The sequence below is a fragment of the Stegastes partitus genome, unplaced genomic scaffold, assembly GCF_000690725.1.
Source record: "Stegastes partitus isolate 25-593 unplaced genomic scaffold, Stegastes_partitus-1.0.2 Scaffold112, whole genome shotgun sequence".
NCBI classification, from domain to species: domain Eukaryota; kingdom Metazoa; phylum Chordata; class Actinopteri; family Pomacentridae; genus Stegastes; species Stegastes partitus.
The window spans coordinates 312,037-330,436 of record NW_007577843.1 but is presented as its reverse complement, the minus strand read 5'-3'; the positions used below and the strand labels follow the sequence as shown (position 1 = coordinate 330,436).

Below are 18,400 nucleotides of genomic sequence, written 5' to 3'. Positions count from 1 at the left end.
CATTTGTTGTAGAAGCATCTGTGTGCAAAATAATCAAGAAGCACAATGATCTTTAGTAACTTGAAGGCCGAAACATGCTTTTCCAGGCATGATACTTGCTAGAGACATTTACACAGCAGTTTCTTTTGTGCTTTCTACAACATTTTCTATGTTTTAAAACTGCTTCTTGACAGGTATTGGAGCCTAAGTACTAGGTAGCAGTCCTGAGAGATATAATTAATTGTGTAATGAAAAATGTGGAAAGGGTGCTGCTGCACGAGACAAAAACGAGATTAGTTAGGGTTTGTATAAAATCAGATAACATGCTGTTTATGCATGATTTGTCCATGATAATGCACTAATTTTGCAAGTAAAGATATCATCTTTTCAAGCCTTTATGTAAATGTAGTCATTATGAAACTTTAAAATTCTCTTTCTCTTTAAGATCTAGTGTGTTGGCCAAGGCAACAAGGCAAGTCAGATATTTCTGGTAGGCATTGTTCTTGATGTCCTGATAGGAGGAACAGTGTTTACACTGAGCTGTCTGCATATCGATCAGGTGACTGTTTGGGAACTGACTGAAACTCGGAGGCTGAAGGACACACACACATAAAACACACAAATGGTACAAGAGTGACCTTGGTCCCTGTCTCACAGCAAAACTACCCTTGGGAAAATACAGTAGTACAGAACATGAAAGCAGAAATATAATGCCCCCACCTATCTCATTCTCCTGAGTCAAAGAGGAAGTGACTGATTTGTGGGCACAGAGGCATGTGAATAAAGATGTTGTCATACACGTCATAGCCATTGTTGCATTTGTTTGAGTTCACATAGAATATTAACTTTTATTTTCTTGGAATTCATTGAAGAAGGATGCAGCTGTGCTTACTGTTTAACCCATTGACGCAGCACATGTGATTCATACCTGTATGATAAATGTGACCTCTCTAGGGGCATCTTCAGTTCAAGATGATTTATTGCTACAAATGTCACCACTTGTACTGCCAACATATAGTGCTGCATGGTTTACCGATACTAGAAAAGTTTAGATTAAAATGATGCTAAACCCTTTTTTTTTTTAAAAATTTAGTATAGATTCTTTAACTGATAAGCAGTCTTGCTAAAAACAGCATTTCTAGTCCATAACATCAATGTGTAACAGCAGGACAGTGAGTGTTAGCAGCCCTGCTTCCCTGCAGGCAAAGTGGCAACTGCTTTTCCTCTCTGATGGTTCCAAGACCCCCAAAACATGACTGCAAATCCAGGCACTGATGCTGACTGTCCACAGGTTGTGGATAAGGCAGGCACACGAAGCAAAACGTAGCTATTTCACTTCAATAAGCGACAGGGAGGGGAAACCCACATAAAGCCACAAAACCCATCTGCAAAATATGTTTTAAAGTTTCGCAGACCAACAGGTCAACATGTCCAGCTTGGTGAAGCATCTTGCTGACAAACATGTCGACTTATACAAAGATTTCAAAAGGCGACCGGTTAGCGAATGTAATGGAATGTAAAAGTGACACGAGTGCTTCACTTTGTAAGAGACAAATGTTTTTCACAATGTTTGACGAAGTAAGTCGTTAAGAGCAATGATGACTTTATCTGTTTAGCTGACTAACCCAATTGCGAAAACATCTTGGTGTGCATGTGCAGCCCTCACACTGGTAACATTAACTTTTATCATAGCTCACAAGCAGCTAAAAGTCAGGCGTTTGCAGTGTGCATATCAACGACATCAGTTATATTGGTCAATTTATGCTCAATCAGTACTGCTAATGGTGAACATACATGAACATTTTACCTAATAGTTATTTCAATCACTACAAAATGCATGCAGCAGAGCGCAGACCTGCCAAGGTCTGTTCAGACTATTAAACAAAAGAAGTGATATCTGGTTGAAAATTTAAAGGTAACTCTGAAATGAATTATTTATAGGAGACATTTCATTACTGCAGGTTATTGTGAATGTACTAATTATTTGTCAAAAACCTTTATGAAAAAGTAAATAAGAAAACATAATGGGACAAAAACTACAATTCGATTTAGCATGACTATAATACACAAATGACTGACTGTAAGTCTGCCAACTCTGGTGAAGAAGTTCAATCCAGGATCATTAGCCTCCAAACTAAAGTCGTGCACCAAACTAGACTCAACACAAGAGTCAAATCAGTGCAAGCTCTTGGCACAGGACTGAGCTCTGAGTATTTTCTAGTTTTCTATTCAGTCAAATTACATTTACAAATTAAAATTAATGAGAACAGTCACTCGAAGATACTTTACAACCTGCTTTGTTCCAATAAATGTTTATTATTGTAATAAACAAAAAGCCGTAAATTCCTGCAAAAGAGTCAAAGTTTGTCATTAAATTGCCCATTAAGGTTCTTTTTGAATTATTAATAAAAAAAAAAAAAAAAAAGTTTTACAAAGGAGGCAAAGCTTCATGTTCTTATAACTGTATAACTGTATTACATTATATTTTTGTTATTGTGACAACACTACCAACATATCAACACCAACACCACCAGCACACCTGAAATGACAAAGCAAAAAAGCCACAATTGTAAATAGACTTTAGGTTTGGCTCATATGACAGCATACTGTGAAGAAACAGAAAATTGTCAGCAGTAAAAACCAAATGCTGACATGGCAATCTGTTTGATAGCTCTGCTTATATCAGGATTATTACTGGAAATGTTGGAAATTGATAAACAGAAATCCATTCATTGTTAGTCCAAGTATTAGACATGACGACCAGTGTAAATGTGGTTCACGTGAAATATTGAACTGTCATTTTACTATAAATGCCTCTTCTTTTCCTGTTGTTGTGTTTCTTCCCTGTAGCACACACACACACACACACACACACACACACACACACACACACACACACACACACTCATTCCTCTGAAAGAGCATGAAGCGAAGTGATGAATTGCGTCCAAACTTTCCCACCCTTTGGATTGATGTATTTTCTCACGTACTATGTTTGAGTCAGAGGTGATAAGATACAGTTGTTATTTATGTACAGCCCTTGTTCAGGTGGAAGCAAACACATGGAGCCAGAAGAGGAATGACTATATGCAAGAAAGGTTAAAGTAGCTAAAACCAGGTTTTAAATTTACCAATTGTTTGTTCTTGAAAGACACATTAAAAAGTAAATGTAAAGTGTCAGTTTGTGTGGGACTGTTTTACACCCTCTGCCTGTTAATCCTACAGTAGAAAACCCTACACTTATCTTACAGCACTCTGATGAAAAGCCAGTTTTTGTTTCTTTATAGAGTTGATGGATGGTTCTACATGGTTGTCGTTTTCTCCTCTGCAGAAGACAGTGGACATGAAAGTTTGGCGACACAGCAGATACATCTGTGACAATAATATGTTTTAATTTGGTTATGATAATTATAGATTATTTCAAAATACTTTTAATAATGTCCAGGAGAAAAAAAGCTTTATTTTGAATTTAGCAACCTTATTTTGAATATATGTACTATGGCCTACACCGGAGGAGGTTTGTGGTCATGGACAGGGTGATGAGAAACCCAGGTGGCCACAGACTAGTCATGGGGAGAGTGACATAGGGATGCAAGGGCTCCATTATTAATGGGTAGGGAATGATTATTTGCCCACCTCAACTGTCAAAATGTCATTGTTTTTGTGCATCACCAACAGAAAGCAATATTGCGGAGAACCGAGACATATTCTGTTCAAGTATAATGTATTAACCTGCTGTGATTTTCATATTAATAAAAGTACAGAACTGTAACTGCACTGTCATTTGCTGTTAGAATATGAGAAGATCCAAGTGCATTCAGATATGGTTAGCCAGAGAAGGAGCACACTTGCACTTTGTTTATGCAACAGAACTTCGAGTTTGCTTTATGTGCTTTCACAGTGATGTGCATCTAATTTAAGTGAAGCTACTGAACAGTTTTCTCATTGCCATTGAAGAAGTGTCTACATACATACTGCAGCCATTTTATCGTCCAGCCCTAGTGGAAAATTTTTATTTTGAAACAATATTATCATCATTATTAGTAATCACAAGGAGTTTACATGTTCTCCCCCTGTAGCGTGGGTTCTTTCCGGGTTCTCCGACTTCCTTCCGCAATCCAAAAACATGCTCAGGTTAATTGGTGATTCTAAATTGTCTGTAGGCGTCAATGTGACTGTGCATGATTTTCTGTGTCTAACTGTAGCCCTGTGATAGACTGGTGAGGATTAAGCGTTGTATAGATAGTGGATAATGGATAGTTATCACGACCAACCATTTGAGGAATCAACTCACCCTTCAGCTATATTTGCATGGCCGTTCTTAGTTGGTGGAGCGATTTGTCTGGTTAATTCCGATAACGAACGAGACTCCGGCGTGCTAACAAGCTAGCCCTAGCTAGCCAAGCTAGCTAACAACAACAGAGCGAGCCCTTCTCCCAGCCCTGTTTACAACATGTCAGGTCCATAGGTACCATTATTTTCTCAAAAGACACATTGTCAGCTTTTTAACTCTGCCACTGAAATGTGTGACTGCTTTAGGTTTAGACCAGAATAAAGACCTAGCTGTGCTGAAATTGTAATTTATTGCATTGTGGCCAGTCACTGTTTAAATAGTGAATGTGCTCACTCAGTAGTGGTATAGTGTCAACCATCCTGCTAAAGGAAATGGCAATCCATAATGTGGTGTCTGCTTCCACCTGGTGGTTTCTCTTCTCTCTATTTCCTTCTGTACATTCATTCATGTCCCAGTTTTAATTTGAATACTTACCCCCCAGTGTTCTCTTTTCTTCTTATCTAATAGTTAATCCTTGTTCCTCTGTTTTTTGTGGCCTACTTTCCTTTCCCCCCATGTCTGTACTCTTCCAACCTCTCATTCACTCTCCTTTACTCAAGTCCTCATTTTTTTTGTTTGGTCAGGATTTTTTTGCTCTTTTAAATTGTTTTCTTAATGTTTTCCTTTTTATCTGCTACCCTCATCTCTTGTCTACATTTTCTTGTCTGCTTCTTTTTTTCAGGTCTCAGATGACCTGCTTGATACTGGCAGCCAGGGATGGCTACAGTAAGATCATCAACATACTGGTGTCCCACAGGGCAGATATCAACGCTCAGGATAGCAACGGATACACAGTGTGTCACATTTTTTATGTTCAAGAGGTTCCAAATGTGGGGATGTGCACATCGCATTGTAGCTCAGGAGGCACAGTGTAAAGCTTCTGCAATATATAGATAGAATATTTTTTGTCTGTGTAACATTTATAAAAAATAAAAGTTGACCTTTTATTGTAGAACTAATGACAAATATTTTTTTTTGTCAGGCTTTGTCTGTAGCAGTACAGTATGGCAGAGAGGAGGCAGTGCTAAAGCTCCTGCAGCTTGGAGCAGACAAAACCATAAGGACAAAGGCCAGCAAGAGCCCTGCCGACCTGGCTGAGATTTTCAAACACACACAGGTACCTGAAGTGCTTCTTGGATGAATGTAAATGCCACATATCAGTAGTTTAGTGTGTTGGTATTCTAAAGAAAAGGTGTGATACATGATCTTTTAGAAATACAGTATAAAGACGAATGTTGTCAGTGTTAAGTTCTTCCAGAATATAAAAGAAGTGAACATTCAAGCTTGTGTTGCCTAAATCTCAGTCTTTTAAAACTTAAGTGGCATTCGCTTGTTTTGTGCTTTGCTTTCCTGGCAAAAACATTCCTGTGATCTTAAAAATGCTACCAAACATACAGTATTCTTGCTCGGTCTGTCCACAGATAGCCAGGATCCTGGCATCTTCATCTCATATTTCTACTACCAAGTTCTTAAAGTCTAACTCTGAAACTCCACCTTCCAAGGAAAGGTAAACCTGAAAGTTATATTCAGTGCCTTCAGAGCTTGTTCCTCACTGCTGCATTTTCTTCAAGTCTTCATTTAAGTCAGTTAGATTTATTTTAGCTTTCCTTTTTAGCGTTGACAGCAGAAACTGACATATATTTAGCTGTTATGACAGCTGGCTTGCTCACAATAGATCATGAGACACAAATATCTAATGTTTAAAATTCAGTTTGTATTCAGTAAAGCATTTATAATAATTACCACATCTTCTACTTAGTATCATAGAAATTCTACTATTGCTATTGCTTCTTTTTTTTGCACTGTGATTCTTCTATCTAGTTTATTAGTTAATTATAAATATGTTACATATAATACTATTATAAATGTTCCCTGTTATATTTAATACCTGCTTAATACTTTCACTGCAAAGTTGTGGTTGCACTGGGCTGCTCTCAAGTGTGAATTTGGGTAAAGTAAGAGTAAAGCAACTAAGGACACCATGTACTCAGAATTGTGTAAAGGAAAAGCGCACTGATGGTCAGCAGTTTAGTGAAGAGTATTTTGAGAGTACATTTTTGCGCATCACTGTATTTATACAGTTTTGCTTAACACCCATCTTCTCTTCTGTTGTTAAAGTAATATTCAAGTTCTCCCTGCAGCCTGTTTACTTATCGCCCCCTGTTGGATTTTCAGTGAACTAGTGTCTGTGTTGCAGGTGTTGTTGAACCACTGTCCAACCAGACATAAACAATAATAAACCTCTTGCATGAGTGTTGAGTTCATTCAGGCACTGCTGGGCAATTATCATCAACCCAAAAACATTGTGTTCTACCATGTCTGGCACCAGGAATTACTGCCTGTAAACATTTTCGCTGTGTCTCTCTCATGTCAACTACACATTCACATTTTTAAGCATTGTGAGAGGAGAGGCTTCATTTCTTATATTGCACAATTCACATATTTTGAACACTGCCAGAAGACAGGCTTCATTGTAGAGCTCATCGCACCAAAACTCTAACTAGAACTGTAAGTACACTGCGGTTACTCTGACGCATGTACACTCAGTGACATTTTCCTTGAACCAACATGACCCCCAAAAGCAGATAAAAGATCTTTACTTTTGCCAAATTCTTTCTACACCTCTCAGTCGAGAAGGTTTTTGCTTCTCTGAGACCTTAAACCAAGCACTTATGATCTACATTTTCAGTGTTCTGCAGTTCAGCCTTCAGACAAATTAGCATTCATACAAACATGCAGTACTCAGAAAGTATAATCAGACATTTTTAGAGCAAGCCCCAACTGATCCATACTGTGCTTGGCCTAATACATAAAATAAGGCAAAAGTTTTAAGTCGAAGTGAACTCTCTGCCCTCAGTGTAACGAAGCTTTTTGACCTGGAGCTTCTCTTACACGGCCTTGATCTTGGCTACCTCATGGACGTCATGACTGTAAGTACTCCACTGCACACTGCGATAAAATTTAAATTTAGATTTTGCAGGAAAAAATGCATTTTTGAATGTGCAGTCCTTTTTTATGTGACAGATTTCAGTTCTCTTATCTCACATATGCCAAGATAACATGTTATCACACATAGTACATTACAGCGTTAGAGTAATGGGTGAAATACACTGATCCAAATGTGGGATAATGCACAGCTGCATTATCGACAAAATGACATTTACATGCTTGGGAAAGTGTCATAAGATGTGTGGTTTACATATTTTTCTTGGTGCTTCATAAAGGATCTAGTGTGCTAGACTGGCTTGGACTGAATTAAAGTGGGGGTCAGTTCAAGTTTTAGGTTCTATCTGATATACGAAGACTGGGTTTGACAGGTGCAGGTAGCTTGTTGTTACTGTATGGAAACATCTTATGCAGGCACATCTGTTTCAGGTCGTGGAGTCAGGAGCAGCTGTAGAAGTTTTGATTTGGTGAATGCTGAGCCATGTTTTTTCTGTTCCTGACTTTTCACTCACACACATGCACAGGAAAATGACATCACCTGGAGCTACCTGTTGACCATGGAGAAGGAGGACCTTGAGAAGGTAGAGGATGACATCTAACATCTATGTGTCTGTCAGCTTGGTAGCTCTCTGCCAGGCTTGAAAGAGACAGGAGTAGTTTGAGGAGAGATGAAACTGATAAGAAGGTTCTTTTTAAAAATATATTGCTGTGATTTTTTTTGATAGAGTTTAAATCTGTCACAAGTAGTAAATAAATGAAAAATTATTGCTTTATTTTCCTGGCCCACATGGGTCATTATTGCAAACACATGTCGCATTTGCAGTAAATAATAGAACAAAGTTTTCAAAGACAGAAAATCCCACAAATCTTTTTTTACTGCTTGGATCCTCGTCAGGACAGAGTTATGCCAGGAAATTAAAAAAAAAAAAAATCTTTTGTGAGTTGGAATATGTGTGGACAACCTCTGCTTTTTTGTGTGATGCAATTTTTAGATAGCCCTGCACTTACATGGTGTGTACCTAACTACTTTTGGCCTCTTCTAAAATAGTTTTCAGACATGAGACTTGCATCCTAGCTTGTGAATTACAATGAGCCATAAAAGAGAAACATAGAAATGTGTTTAAACTTAAAGTCAATAAATGCATGATACAGCTTAAGAAAATCCCCAGTAAATAATTAAAGAATTTATCATAATCATGCATTTAATTTTTCCGAGAATATAACAAAGGCAATCTTTTTTTTTATTTTTATTTTTTTATTTTAAAATACAAAAAACATCAGAAAATGTTTCTTTCTTTCTTTCGCTTTTGTAAGATTGGTATCACAGACCCAGAGGACCAGCAGAAGTTGTTGAGTGCTGTGCAGCAGATGCACCCGGACGAAGTAGACACATTCAGCCTGCTGGAAGCCGCAGACAGTGGGTAGGTTCCCACATCCTAATGTCCTGCTGGCTTGTGGCAATCAACATGTGTGTACTGCACAAAACATCAACATCCAAGAACCTTTAGAAGGCTTACACAGGAGGACTGTGCAGACTGATTTATTTGAGCATAACTTTTTTTCTCGGGAAGGCAGTACGAAAAGATTAGAATGATTAATGGTCTGATCAGATGTTTAATTCTCTTGACATTACACTTTCTATCTACAGTACAGTCCAAACATAAAAATCATTCTAGATTGTAGTTTCAAAAAACTTTTCCAAAGGTGTTTGAGAATCCCTACAGTATTTGAAAATCTTCAGTCTTTTAGGAATGTCTGATAAGCTGTATTCCACAAACAATCTGCACAAAGCCAGAAACAAAGTTGACGGTAGTAGCAAAAATTTAAACACTTGTCAGCCACACACCTTAAACCCTCCCCCACATCCAGCCCACCTCCATCTCCTTGTAATGCCCCGTCTGTCCTCCTCCACTGGAAGTCGTCCATCAACCCTATGAGCATCTCACTGTCCTGGCTCTGTATCTCCTTCCCCCCATCTCCGTAGCCTAGCCCTGAGCCAGGCCTTAATGGTTTAAGCGAAGCTGTAATGATTTGTAAGGTGAGAGGTGATGGGTGGTTGCAATGAGCAAAGGAGAGCCAGCGGCAGGGGCCAAACAGAGTCATCGCACCGCACCCCATCACCTCATGAATCCTCTGTCGAACTGGGCCCGTTAGCTTCACCCTGGTTCGCCTGCCGGATGAAGCACCGTCCAACAGAGAGTGGAAGGTTGATGACTAGGATGGAAAGCTTGAGAACTCTTTGAGGATCATTTCTTCATGCTGTATAAGATGGAAATTAGTCTCCTGTTTCTCTTGACCAGTCCAGTGCTTGTCATATGATCTGCCCATTGGTCTATTTAGAGCATAAATGTCACTTTGCTGCTATTTAAAATATTTTACTTAATGCAAAGCACCTAATGGGTGGCCATGTACCTTTGGAGTCTGTTCAGGCTCAGCTCGATGGGCTAGCACAGGACTGCTGTCTTTCTCCTGAATCCCAGAGCAGGTTGGGGACTTGTTATTCTAGTGGGTCATGTTCAAAGTGTGCCTTCCATCAGTAACTGCTTGGAAGTCTGGTCTGGTCTGGACTTAGCAGTTCCTATCAGTACAAAATCTCAAGACCATGTTGGTGAAGCTAAAGTTAAAGGTATAACCTTCCAGGCTTGGTTATTCTAGGGGACTTCTGAATCAATAGACAGGTCATGGGTGGCCAAAAGATATGCAGCCATTGGGAATGCAAGCCCAAGAAAATGAGTGTGTCAAGAATTTTCAAGGCCAAGAAGAATGACTGATCATTCTGGCAAGCCATCAGCCAGGACTGGATGTTGTTTGACTGCCTTGTCTCTGTTGTTGGGCATCAGGTTTGCCAAAGAAGAGCCTTCGTGGTCTTCAGACGGTCCCAAACGCAGCAGCTCGTGTTCTGACCAGAGCAAGTAGATATGAGGATATCACTCCAGTGGTGGCCTCTCTGCACTGGCTACCTGTTCAGGTTAGCAGACTTTGAGATGCTGCTGCTAACATATAAAATTGTAAATGGAATTACCCCATCATACCTGTTGAATTTGGTGAACCCGAATGTTCCCACTCGTGTTCTGCGTTCCCAGGGGACTGGGCTTCTGAGTGTCCCAAAGGTTTATAGAAAGACGGATGGGGAACGGGCTTTTTCTTTCTTAGCACCAACATTAGGGAACAGTCTACCTGTTGAAATCTGGCAGGCATCTTCCATTGATGTATTTAAAACAAAGCTGAAGACCCACTTGTTTCCTGTTACATATGAGTCTTAAATAGTTTGTTTTACTGATGCCCTTTTTATTGTTTCAGTATGTTTTTATCTGTTTGTGGATTTCTGATGTTTTTTATTGTCACGTTGTTTTTATCTCTATGTACAGCACTTGCACTGAAAGCGCTTTAGAAATAAATGTATTATTGTTATTATTATTATTATTATTATTATCCTTTTACATGCAGTGAAAACTATAACTCGACTGACACATGAGGGTGGAAGATGTAGTCCACTGAGTTTTTATCCTTAGTCTTAAAGGTCCCATAAATTAATTGTGTTTTGTGGTTGTTATAAACTTCTGCCATTCCTAAAGTCCCCCCACAACCTGATCACCTTGCAGCTTTACAAGTGACAGTCTGACCAAAGTGCTATGTACCAACACAAACCAACAGTAGTGTAGTTCAAATTTTTCTAAGTTTGCATCCTCAATGCCTGCTGCTTCCAGGTGAACCATTCTGAATGAGCAGCTGCCTCACAGTCTCCCAGGTTTATTTACTTTCTAGCGCTGTTCTTGTAACTCTAAAATGTCTCAGCCATGAGCAGATCACACCAACTGCTCTGCTTTTGGCTGAAAGAGTGAGAACTCCCAGCATCTGACGAACTAAAGACTTGGTGGAATAGTGTATTATTGATGGCAGTGACATCACCGCAATGACAAAATCCTTAGTGTTACTGCATTGTACGACTTATGTGGTTAATGTTGTTATTGTTAGCTTGGATTGTATGTGCCCAGGTTGAAGCTCAGTAATAATTGTTAAGCTGAGAGACATTCAGAGATATTGGAAACTTCATGAGCAATTTAAGACCAATAAACTAAGATAGAGTGGGTTACTGTTTTCATGTCACCTGTTGTGCTTCAGTGCAACATAAACTCAGCCAGTGTTTACATCTGTTTTCTTCTCTCTTGCTCTCTGTGCTCTCATATACTGTGTTTTAATACAGACAAATTCTCAAAAAAGCTTTTTTCATTCACAAATATTTCAGTGTCAGTTGTCAGACAGCAGAACAGGTATGAATTAGTGACTGAAATGCACCCCATTAAGACCAGCAGTCACTTGGGAGCCATTGTAAGATTTTAGATTTTGTAAGAATAAATGGACTGGTAAGACCTCAAGGGTACACTAACTACTCTACTGGTTCGGGGAAAGAGTTAGACTTGTTTGGCCTAGGGCTGGAAACTGAGCACTCACTGCCACTTCCAATTGAATTTGGACCTGTGACATGTGACAGAACTATTCCTGATCTGAATCTGCCTAGGAAAATGTGTGAAGTGGATGTAAATGTATGTCAAGTCTGCTCTCAGCAGCTACCATTGAGCAAGGCATTAAAAAAACAGGCATGTCCAGTTGTCTTGGATAACTAATGTTGAGTGGCACACATGTATCCTACGTCGGCATTCAAACATAACATCTACTACGTGTTTAACGAGCTTCCCCACGGAGCCCGTCATCACTCTCTCTAGATAAACTAACAGCAGGAAGAAGGGAGGTGTGGGTGCAGCACAGGCTGACTGACAGTGTTTACTCGCCCCTCTGACAGAGTGTGAGGAGGGCCGGGACGGCTGGCTGCCCAGTCCCCTCACCGCGGGAAATGTACCATTAAGATAAGAGCTATCAATATCCCACAGGACCAGGGGATGGGAAGAGAGGGACGGAGAGACTGATGAATATAAATAACTAATCATTTAAGGTGGATGTTTTCAGGGAGGGATGACAGCATGGGTTAGCATAAGGGGGAGGTGGGGAGAATGCTTGGCCACCTGCTCAGTTTTCTGTAGTATTTGATGAGGTGGTGTCCAGGAAAATGCATTGAGAATGTTAACACAAGAGTTTGGTCCAAACTATCAATCTGTCTGCGCTGCCATTGCTGAGCATCTTCAGCAGACCCTGCCTTGTTTTTTTTGGTTTTTTTGTGGACATCTCTTTAGGGTTCACTTTTTTAGAGGGAAACTTCCTGACCTCAGTTTTAAAGCTCATGTAGCATTATTTGTATGCCCAAAAACGCTGACTTGTCAGATGAACTGTTTGTTTTGTAGTTATGATTGTAATCACAATAAAGATCTGGAGTCCCTGAAATGCAATTGTATTTTCACAAATTCTGTGCTGTAACTTATAATTACATCTATATTAACCTGTAGATCATCTCTAGTTTAGCACTGAATAATCAACCAGTTGTTTAGTATAAGATGTAAAAAAAAAAAAAAGAAAAAGAAAAAGAAAAGCCTATCAAAAAATTCACCAAAATGTGACAACTTTCTAATATTTGTTTTGTCCAAACCATCATAGAGCCCAAGGACACTGATACAGTGGTATAAAATCTTAAATTCTTAAATTCAGCAAAGCCTCATCATTCAGAAACTGGATCCAGAAAAGGCATTTTTTTGTGAATACCTTCTATTATAAATTGATTATTAAATGGTTGATTAATTTTCTTTTCGTGAGCTAACAGAATATGTAATAATTAGTGAAATTTGATATGTAAAGTGTTGAACATGAAGTGAAATTGTGTTTATTGAGAAAAGTTTTATTGGTTTTCCGATGTTTTAATGAGGTCTTTTCTCTGCAGCAGTGAGGAGCTGCAAAACTTCATGATAAGTGTGAGTCAGCAGTGCTGCTACCTGACGGAAATGATTCAGGACGCCATCAGCCGTTTCCCCCGGCAGCCTTCTCAGGTAAATGTCACTATAGTGGTGCACTTGTTCAGGGCCTTCCAACCAAGTGTTGATGCATGGGATTCAAGTTCACGCTAATGCGCTGACATTTTGGCAACAGGTGTATTTGGGGCACAATTGAATTGCCAAACGCATTAAACTATTGAAGAGTTCTGGGGATTTTTTATAGAATACGTTTTCAAGCATATAGTTAGTGTAATGTAGATGCACTGTTGCACTTGGCTAAATGTTTAACATAAAGTTCATTTGTAGATATTTTAGATTTAGATTTTTTTTATTTATTTATTTTCTGCTTTCAGAAAATGTTGAGGATGCTCACTTGGCACTATTTAGTGATCCTTGCTGTCAACTGACTTGCTTTGCCTATCTGCTGCATTGAGATTCTTTTGTAAACAGAACTTTCTCTGCCTCTCTGGTGCTCCAAATAGTTGGTCTTCTCATTGGACCCAAACAAAGACGCTCAGGGCATCTGCAACCAGCTAGTGCTCCAGAATAAGGACCTGCAGAAAGAAATCATCTGCCTCCGCAATCTGCTATGTCAGGTAAATGGTCTGCATTAAATGGTTTGCACTTATATAGCGCTTTTCTACCTCAGTGGTACTCACGGCGCTTTACAATGTTTTCTCATTCACCCATTCACACACATTCATACACCAACGGTGACAGAGCTGCCATGCAAGGTGCTTTTCTGCCAACTTCAAGTTCAGTGTCAACACACACACTCACGCATTGCACAGCTTATGCTTCTGCATTTTTTCTTAACAAAGCAGTACCTTCTGTTACCTTTTAGATTCAACAGGTGGCTTTTGCACAACCAACCACACTCAGTGCCTCAGTCTTGCAGACTTCTAATGCAGAAACAGATGGTTTCTGACCTTTATGAAAAAGTTGTGACAAATGTACTGTACCTAGTAAGGTTGGACATTTTAAGGCTGAGCAATGGTGTTATTTATCAGTAATGACAGCAACAGAAAATACAAAATTCAACAATATATAAAATGAAAACAAATTTTTATTAACTAAGACTACAAAATAAGGTATTTTGAAATAGGATGAAACAGAATATAAATAAAAACATATATAAGGAAAAACAAATATAAGTTGACAAACTATAGTTTATTTTTCGTGTCAGTTTTGATGTTCATACTGACATGTGTGATAAGACGGTATCAGCTGTTAGAATTCTTCCTGCTGATAGTATCAGTGAGCACATTCACACTTCATGTGAGTCAATTTAGATTCCTTTCGTACACTGCAGACTAATAATTCCAAGAGTTTTCCTCTTACTGCAGGGAATAAAAGACCATGAGGAAAACATAGTGCCTGCGTATGTATGTTAGATGTTAGGTTAGATGATTTCTGGCGAGCTCCAACAGGTACATGCAGGAGTGCTTACATGTGTGCACCTGATTTGTGTGTGTGAGTGTGTGTGTATGTGCGTGCGTGCGTGCGTGCATGTGTGTTTGCATTTGTATTCCAAGAGGAGAGAGTCATTCCTGACAGGGCAGAATCCTCACAGCCCATAAGTCAGCACCGCTGTGACATCGACCTGTCAGCACACAGACGATGAGGCGGAGGGATGAGGGGGGCTGATGGGAAGGCAAGGAAGGGGGCAGAGAGAAGCGAGGAGGGGGCGCAGGTTGGTGGGGTGAGGGAGTTTAAAAGAGGAGAATGGGCTGATGGGTAGAGGTGGGGGTACGTTGTGAGGAAACAAGGTGGAATTGTAGTAGATAGAGGTGCCTGTATTTCAATAGCAGTAGTGAGGGGGTCCAGTTGTGTCAGACAGGAATCTGACAGCCAATGAAGCCTGTTTGGACCCACTGGCTTCCACCCTCAGGAGGACGCGCTTCGTACACAGGCACTTACAAATATAAAAAAATAACCTTGTCTATGAAAAACTTTTCTTTGAAACCATGCTTTCACTGTATCTGCTGGACCTCTCACTATACAAGCCATGACACACACTTTTGGTATTACTTTTGAAACAAAGCACACTGTTTTTCTTGATAAAAGCACAAAGTCCTGAACCAGTAATGAGAATCGTGCTTGTCACTGCCATCTAGTGTTAATATTGGATCTACCATTTAGCCAGACAGTTACTAGACTTTTATTTAACTTTATCAGTGACCAACAGAAAGTCCCATGTTTGTCAACACATTACTGCAAAGGTTATAGTATTATTAGATTAATTGACGGAGATGCATATGTAAACTTAATTGCCAAAAGAAATGTGGAGTTGGGAGAGTTGCAAATACGGGAGGGATGCTTGATTGGAACCAAATTACTAAGCTTAAAGCTTGAAGGTCCTGGGTTCGATTCTTGGCATGGATCTCTGTGGGTTCTCACTGGGAGCTTCGGCTTCCTCCCACAGTCCAAAGGCATGCTGAGGTTAACTGCGGATTCTAAATTGTCTATAGGTGTGAATGTGAGTGTACTTGGTTGTCTGTCTCCGTGTGTGTTGGCCCTGTGATAGACTGGTGACCAGTCCAGGGTGTACCCTGTCTATATATGGAAACATAACACTGGATCAAAATACTTTGTGCAATGTAAAAGAGGCTCCTAGCAATGAACCCATGTGCTTTGCACACATGTATGGTCCATTCTCTGCACTCTCATCACGCTTATTCTCAGCAGCAGCAGATGACAATTTTATACAACAACAACAAAAAAATCCAGAAGCAGCAGAAGACAGACAAAGTTTGTGACTAGCTAGAAAGTGGAACATTTAGCAGCATAAAAGGGGCATATTTAACTGTGGTGTAGGCCTAAATTTTGTGTGATGCCCGTATTTTTTTCAGGTTGTTGTGATTTGTTATTTATTTTTTGGTTTAACAACTCCCCTTATTAATATAGAAGTGATCCTGTGGGGTTCTTTGATGACATACATGTGTATGAGGGCACTCAAGCACGCACGTGAACGATTCACAATCCTTCCAATAGTGTCATCTGACCACACTGATCATCAAGTGATGGAATGGAAGATTGTGTTGTGCAAAAATCAGCTTTGTAAATGTTGGATAAGGAAGGAAATGCATTCAAGAGCTCTACTAAACCATGTGTATACATATATTATGATTTGGTGAGTACCACTGAATGTGAACAGAATTTTGTTCACAACTCCACTCCAATGACTTGGATGATATCGTTTAGAAACCCCTGAGCTATTGTAGTTCCCACAATGTGAAACAGCAATCTCCAGTTCCACAAATTACAATGCACAGTGAGATACGTAGTGAGTCAAGGGTATTAACAGCAATCTGTAGAGATGTTATTGTCATTTAGTGGGTTAAGACACACCTAAATGTTCCTGGTCTTGTCTCAGCAGTTTACATTGAAACATTACATTATTGGTCTAGCATGCTGTCAGCCAATAAGACTCCACACATTATTTTATTATTTTCTTCAGCAAGTCACCACTCACATTTGGTACAATGAACTTGTTATAATTGGATGAGTATAAAATATTTGTCCCTATATTTATATTTTGAGAACTTTTTGTCTTAATTGGAGAATAGACATACAAGTGTTTTCTTTGAGACCAAATTATGACCAAGAATGGCATTTACCAAGACAAGATGAAGACTTTGAGGGGTTGAGACCAAGACCGAGACAGGGTGAGACTGAGTCAAGACCAGGACCAAGACCGCTGCGACTCCTCCATTACATGACACACTCATAAAATGCAAACCATTGCTACTGTTGTACATTGAAAGTGGTATATATAATAAATATAAAGGTAGTTAAGCAAGCTTTCCCAACATCTCTTACACTATGCTCACCTTTCCTTATACTTCTCTCATAAGTGCTAACAAAAGGTTTGACAATGTCCCAGCTATCTCAAGAAAGCATTGCATTGGAGAATTTACATACTTCTATGTGTTTGTTTTGTTTTTTTTTTTGTCAGTTTTTCCGACGAGTCTGTTGTGGTTTAGGAATCAAAATTTTGTCGCATTAAATTTTAGCAGATGTCTTCACAGCTTTTTCTTCTGTCTCCTGTATTCACATCCTTAGAGTACATGTGAAGTGGGAGGAGACAGTTGTATACATTCAGTAGTGATGTTAACAAATACATCAGACAATGCACATGCAATTTAGTAATGGCCCCACAGTTGTGGTCTTGACTCATTTGGAAATATAATCCTGTGTTCTTTGTCTGGGACTGAGACAAGTCCCAAAATAAGTGGTCAATTCTGAGATAAGACTGACACCTTCAAATAGACCAATCTTAAATACTACAACACTAGGACATAAAGGAACTGTGGAGAAAAATGGACCAGCGCAGACGTGCAAAGTCCTCAGCCTTACTCAGAATTGGGGACTTTGAAGTTCTCATGCAGAGACATGGAAGTGATATATTTAGCTCTGTTGGGAAATAGCTCTAAGTGGTGGGAAATACTGCTATAGTTAACATATGTATCATCAGCAGCGAAGTGGATTGTAACTTGAGGATGTTGTTATTACGAGAACTGATGGGGAGGAGTCATTTTTTGTACACCTGGGTCAGGAAGTCCCTCTGAATTTTTCCCATAGACTGTTGGATGACTCCCATATATGGAGCACATATATTGCTTGGATTAACATGAAACTCTCCTGGTCCAATCATCAGTCTAAAATATGAACAAATGCTTTCATCTTCTTTGAGAAAGCTATAAATATAGTCTGCAACTAACATTCACTTTTTAGTTCTCAGTTCATTTTGAAAGTTTTTGTGAACTATGGTGCCAACTGTCATTTTTTAACTGCGCCGTCAAATTTCACAACCAACAGCTGCTAAGGCTAATGGATGTTGTACTATTTTGAGCTGTCCATCATGCCCAAATCATTCAAAAAAACAATGCAAACATTTAATCTACAAACGATGGCGTCGACCTATAGGATTGTGACATTATATGGGAGAGTCTGTGTTTCTGTCTTAAGTACCTTTTGAGAAACATTTGAGGGAAAACTAAGATGGAAATTGTGAGAAAACACTAATATATCTTTACATTTGGCACTTATGTTACATCTCTGTCCTGTGGGAATAACACCTCCCCAGCACTCACCAGAAACATTTCCTTCTTAGTGATGTCAGACTTCAGGAAGTTGTAAGAAATCTGGGTTCAAACCACAATTTGTCATATTTACTGGCAGAAAACTCAATTTGAGCTTGTATCTTGCAACTTTTTCCCATGCTCAGGATTCAGTGTGACACTGTGTCACCCTGTGACTT

General features: G+C 39.3%; 1 protein-coding gene across 1 annotated transcript in view; it reads left to right on the top strand.

Annotated features, from left to right (window-relative positions):
• The window catches only part of asz1 (ankyrin repeat, SAM and basic leucine zipper domain containing 1), a 34,903-nt gene that overhangs the window by 15,928 nt on the left and 575 nt on the right, over positions 1–18,400 (top strand). The window contains exons 5-12 of the mRNA XM_008278006.1: positions 4,995–5,106; positions 5,295–5,429; positions 5,734–5,819; positions 7,170–7,242; positions 7,783–7,839; positions 8,573–8,679; positions 13,086–13,191; positions 13,620–13,733. Coding sequence (XP_008276228.1) covers positions 4,995–5,106; positions 5,295–5,429; positions 5,734–5,819; positions 7,170–7,242; positions 7,783–7,839; positions 8,573–8,679; positions 13,086–13,191; positions 13,620–13,733 — 790 coding nt within the window. The remainder of the gene's footprint in view (positions 1–4,994; positions 5,107–5,294; positions 5,430–5,733; positions 5,820–7,169; positions 7,243–7,782; positions 7,840–8,572; positions 8,680–13,085; positions 13,192–13,619; positions 13,734–18,400) is intronic.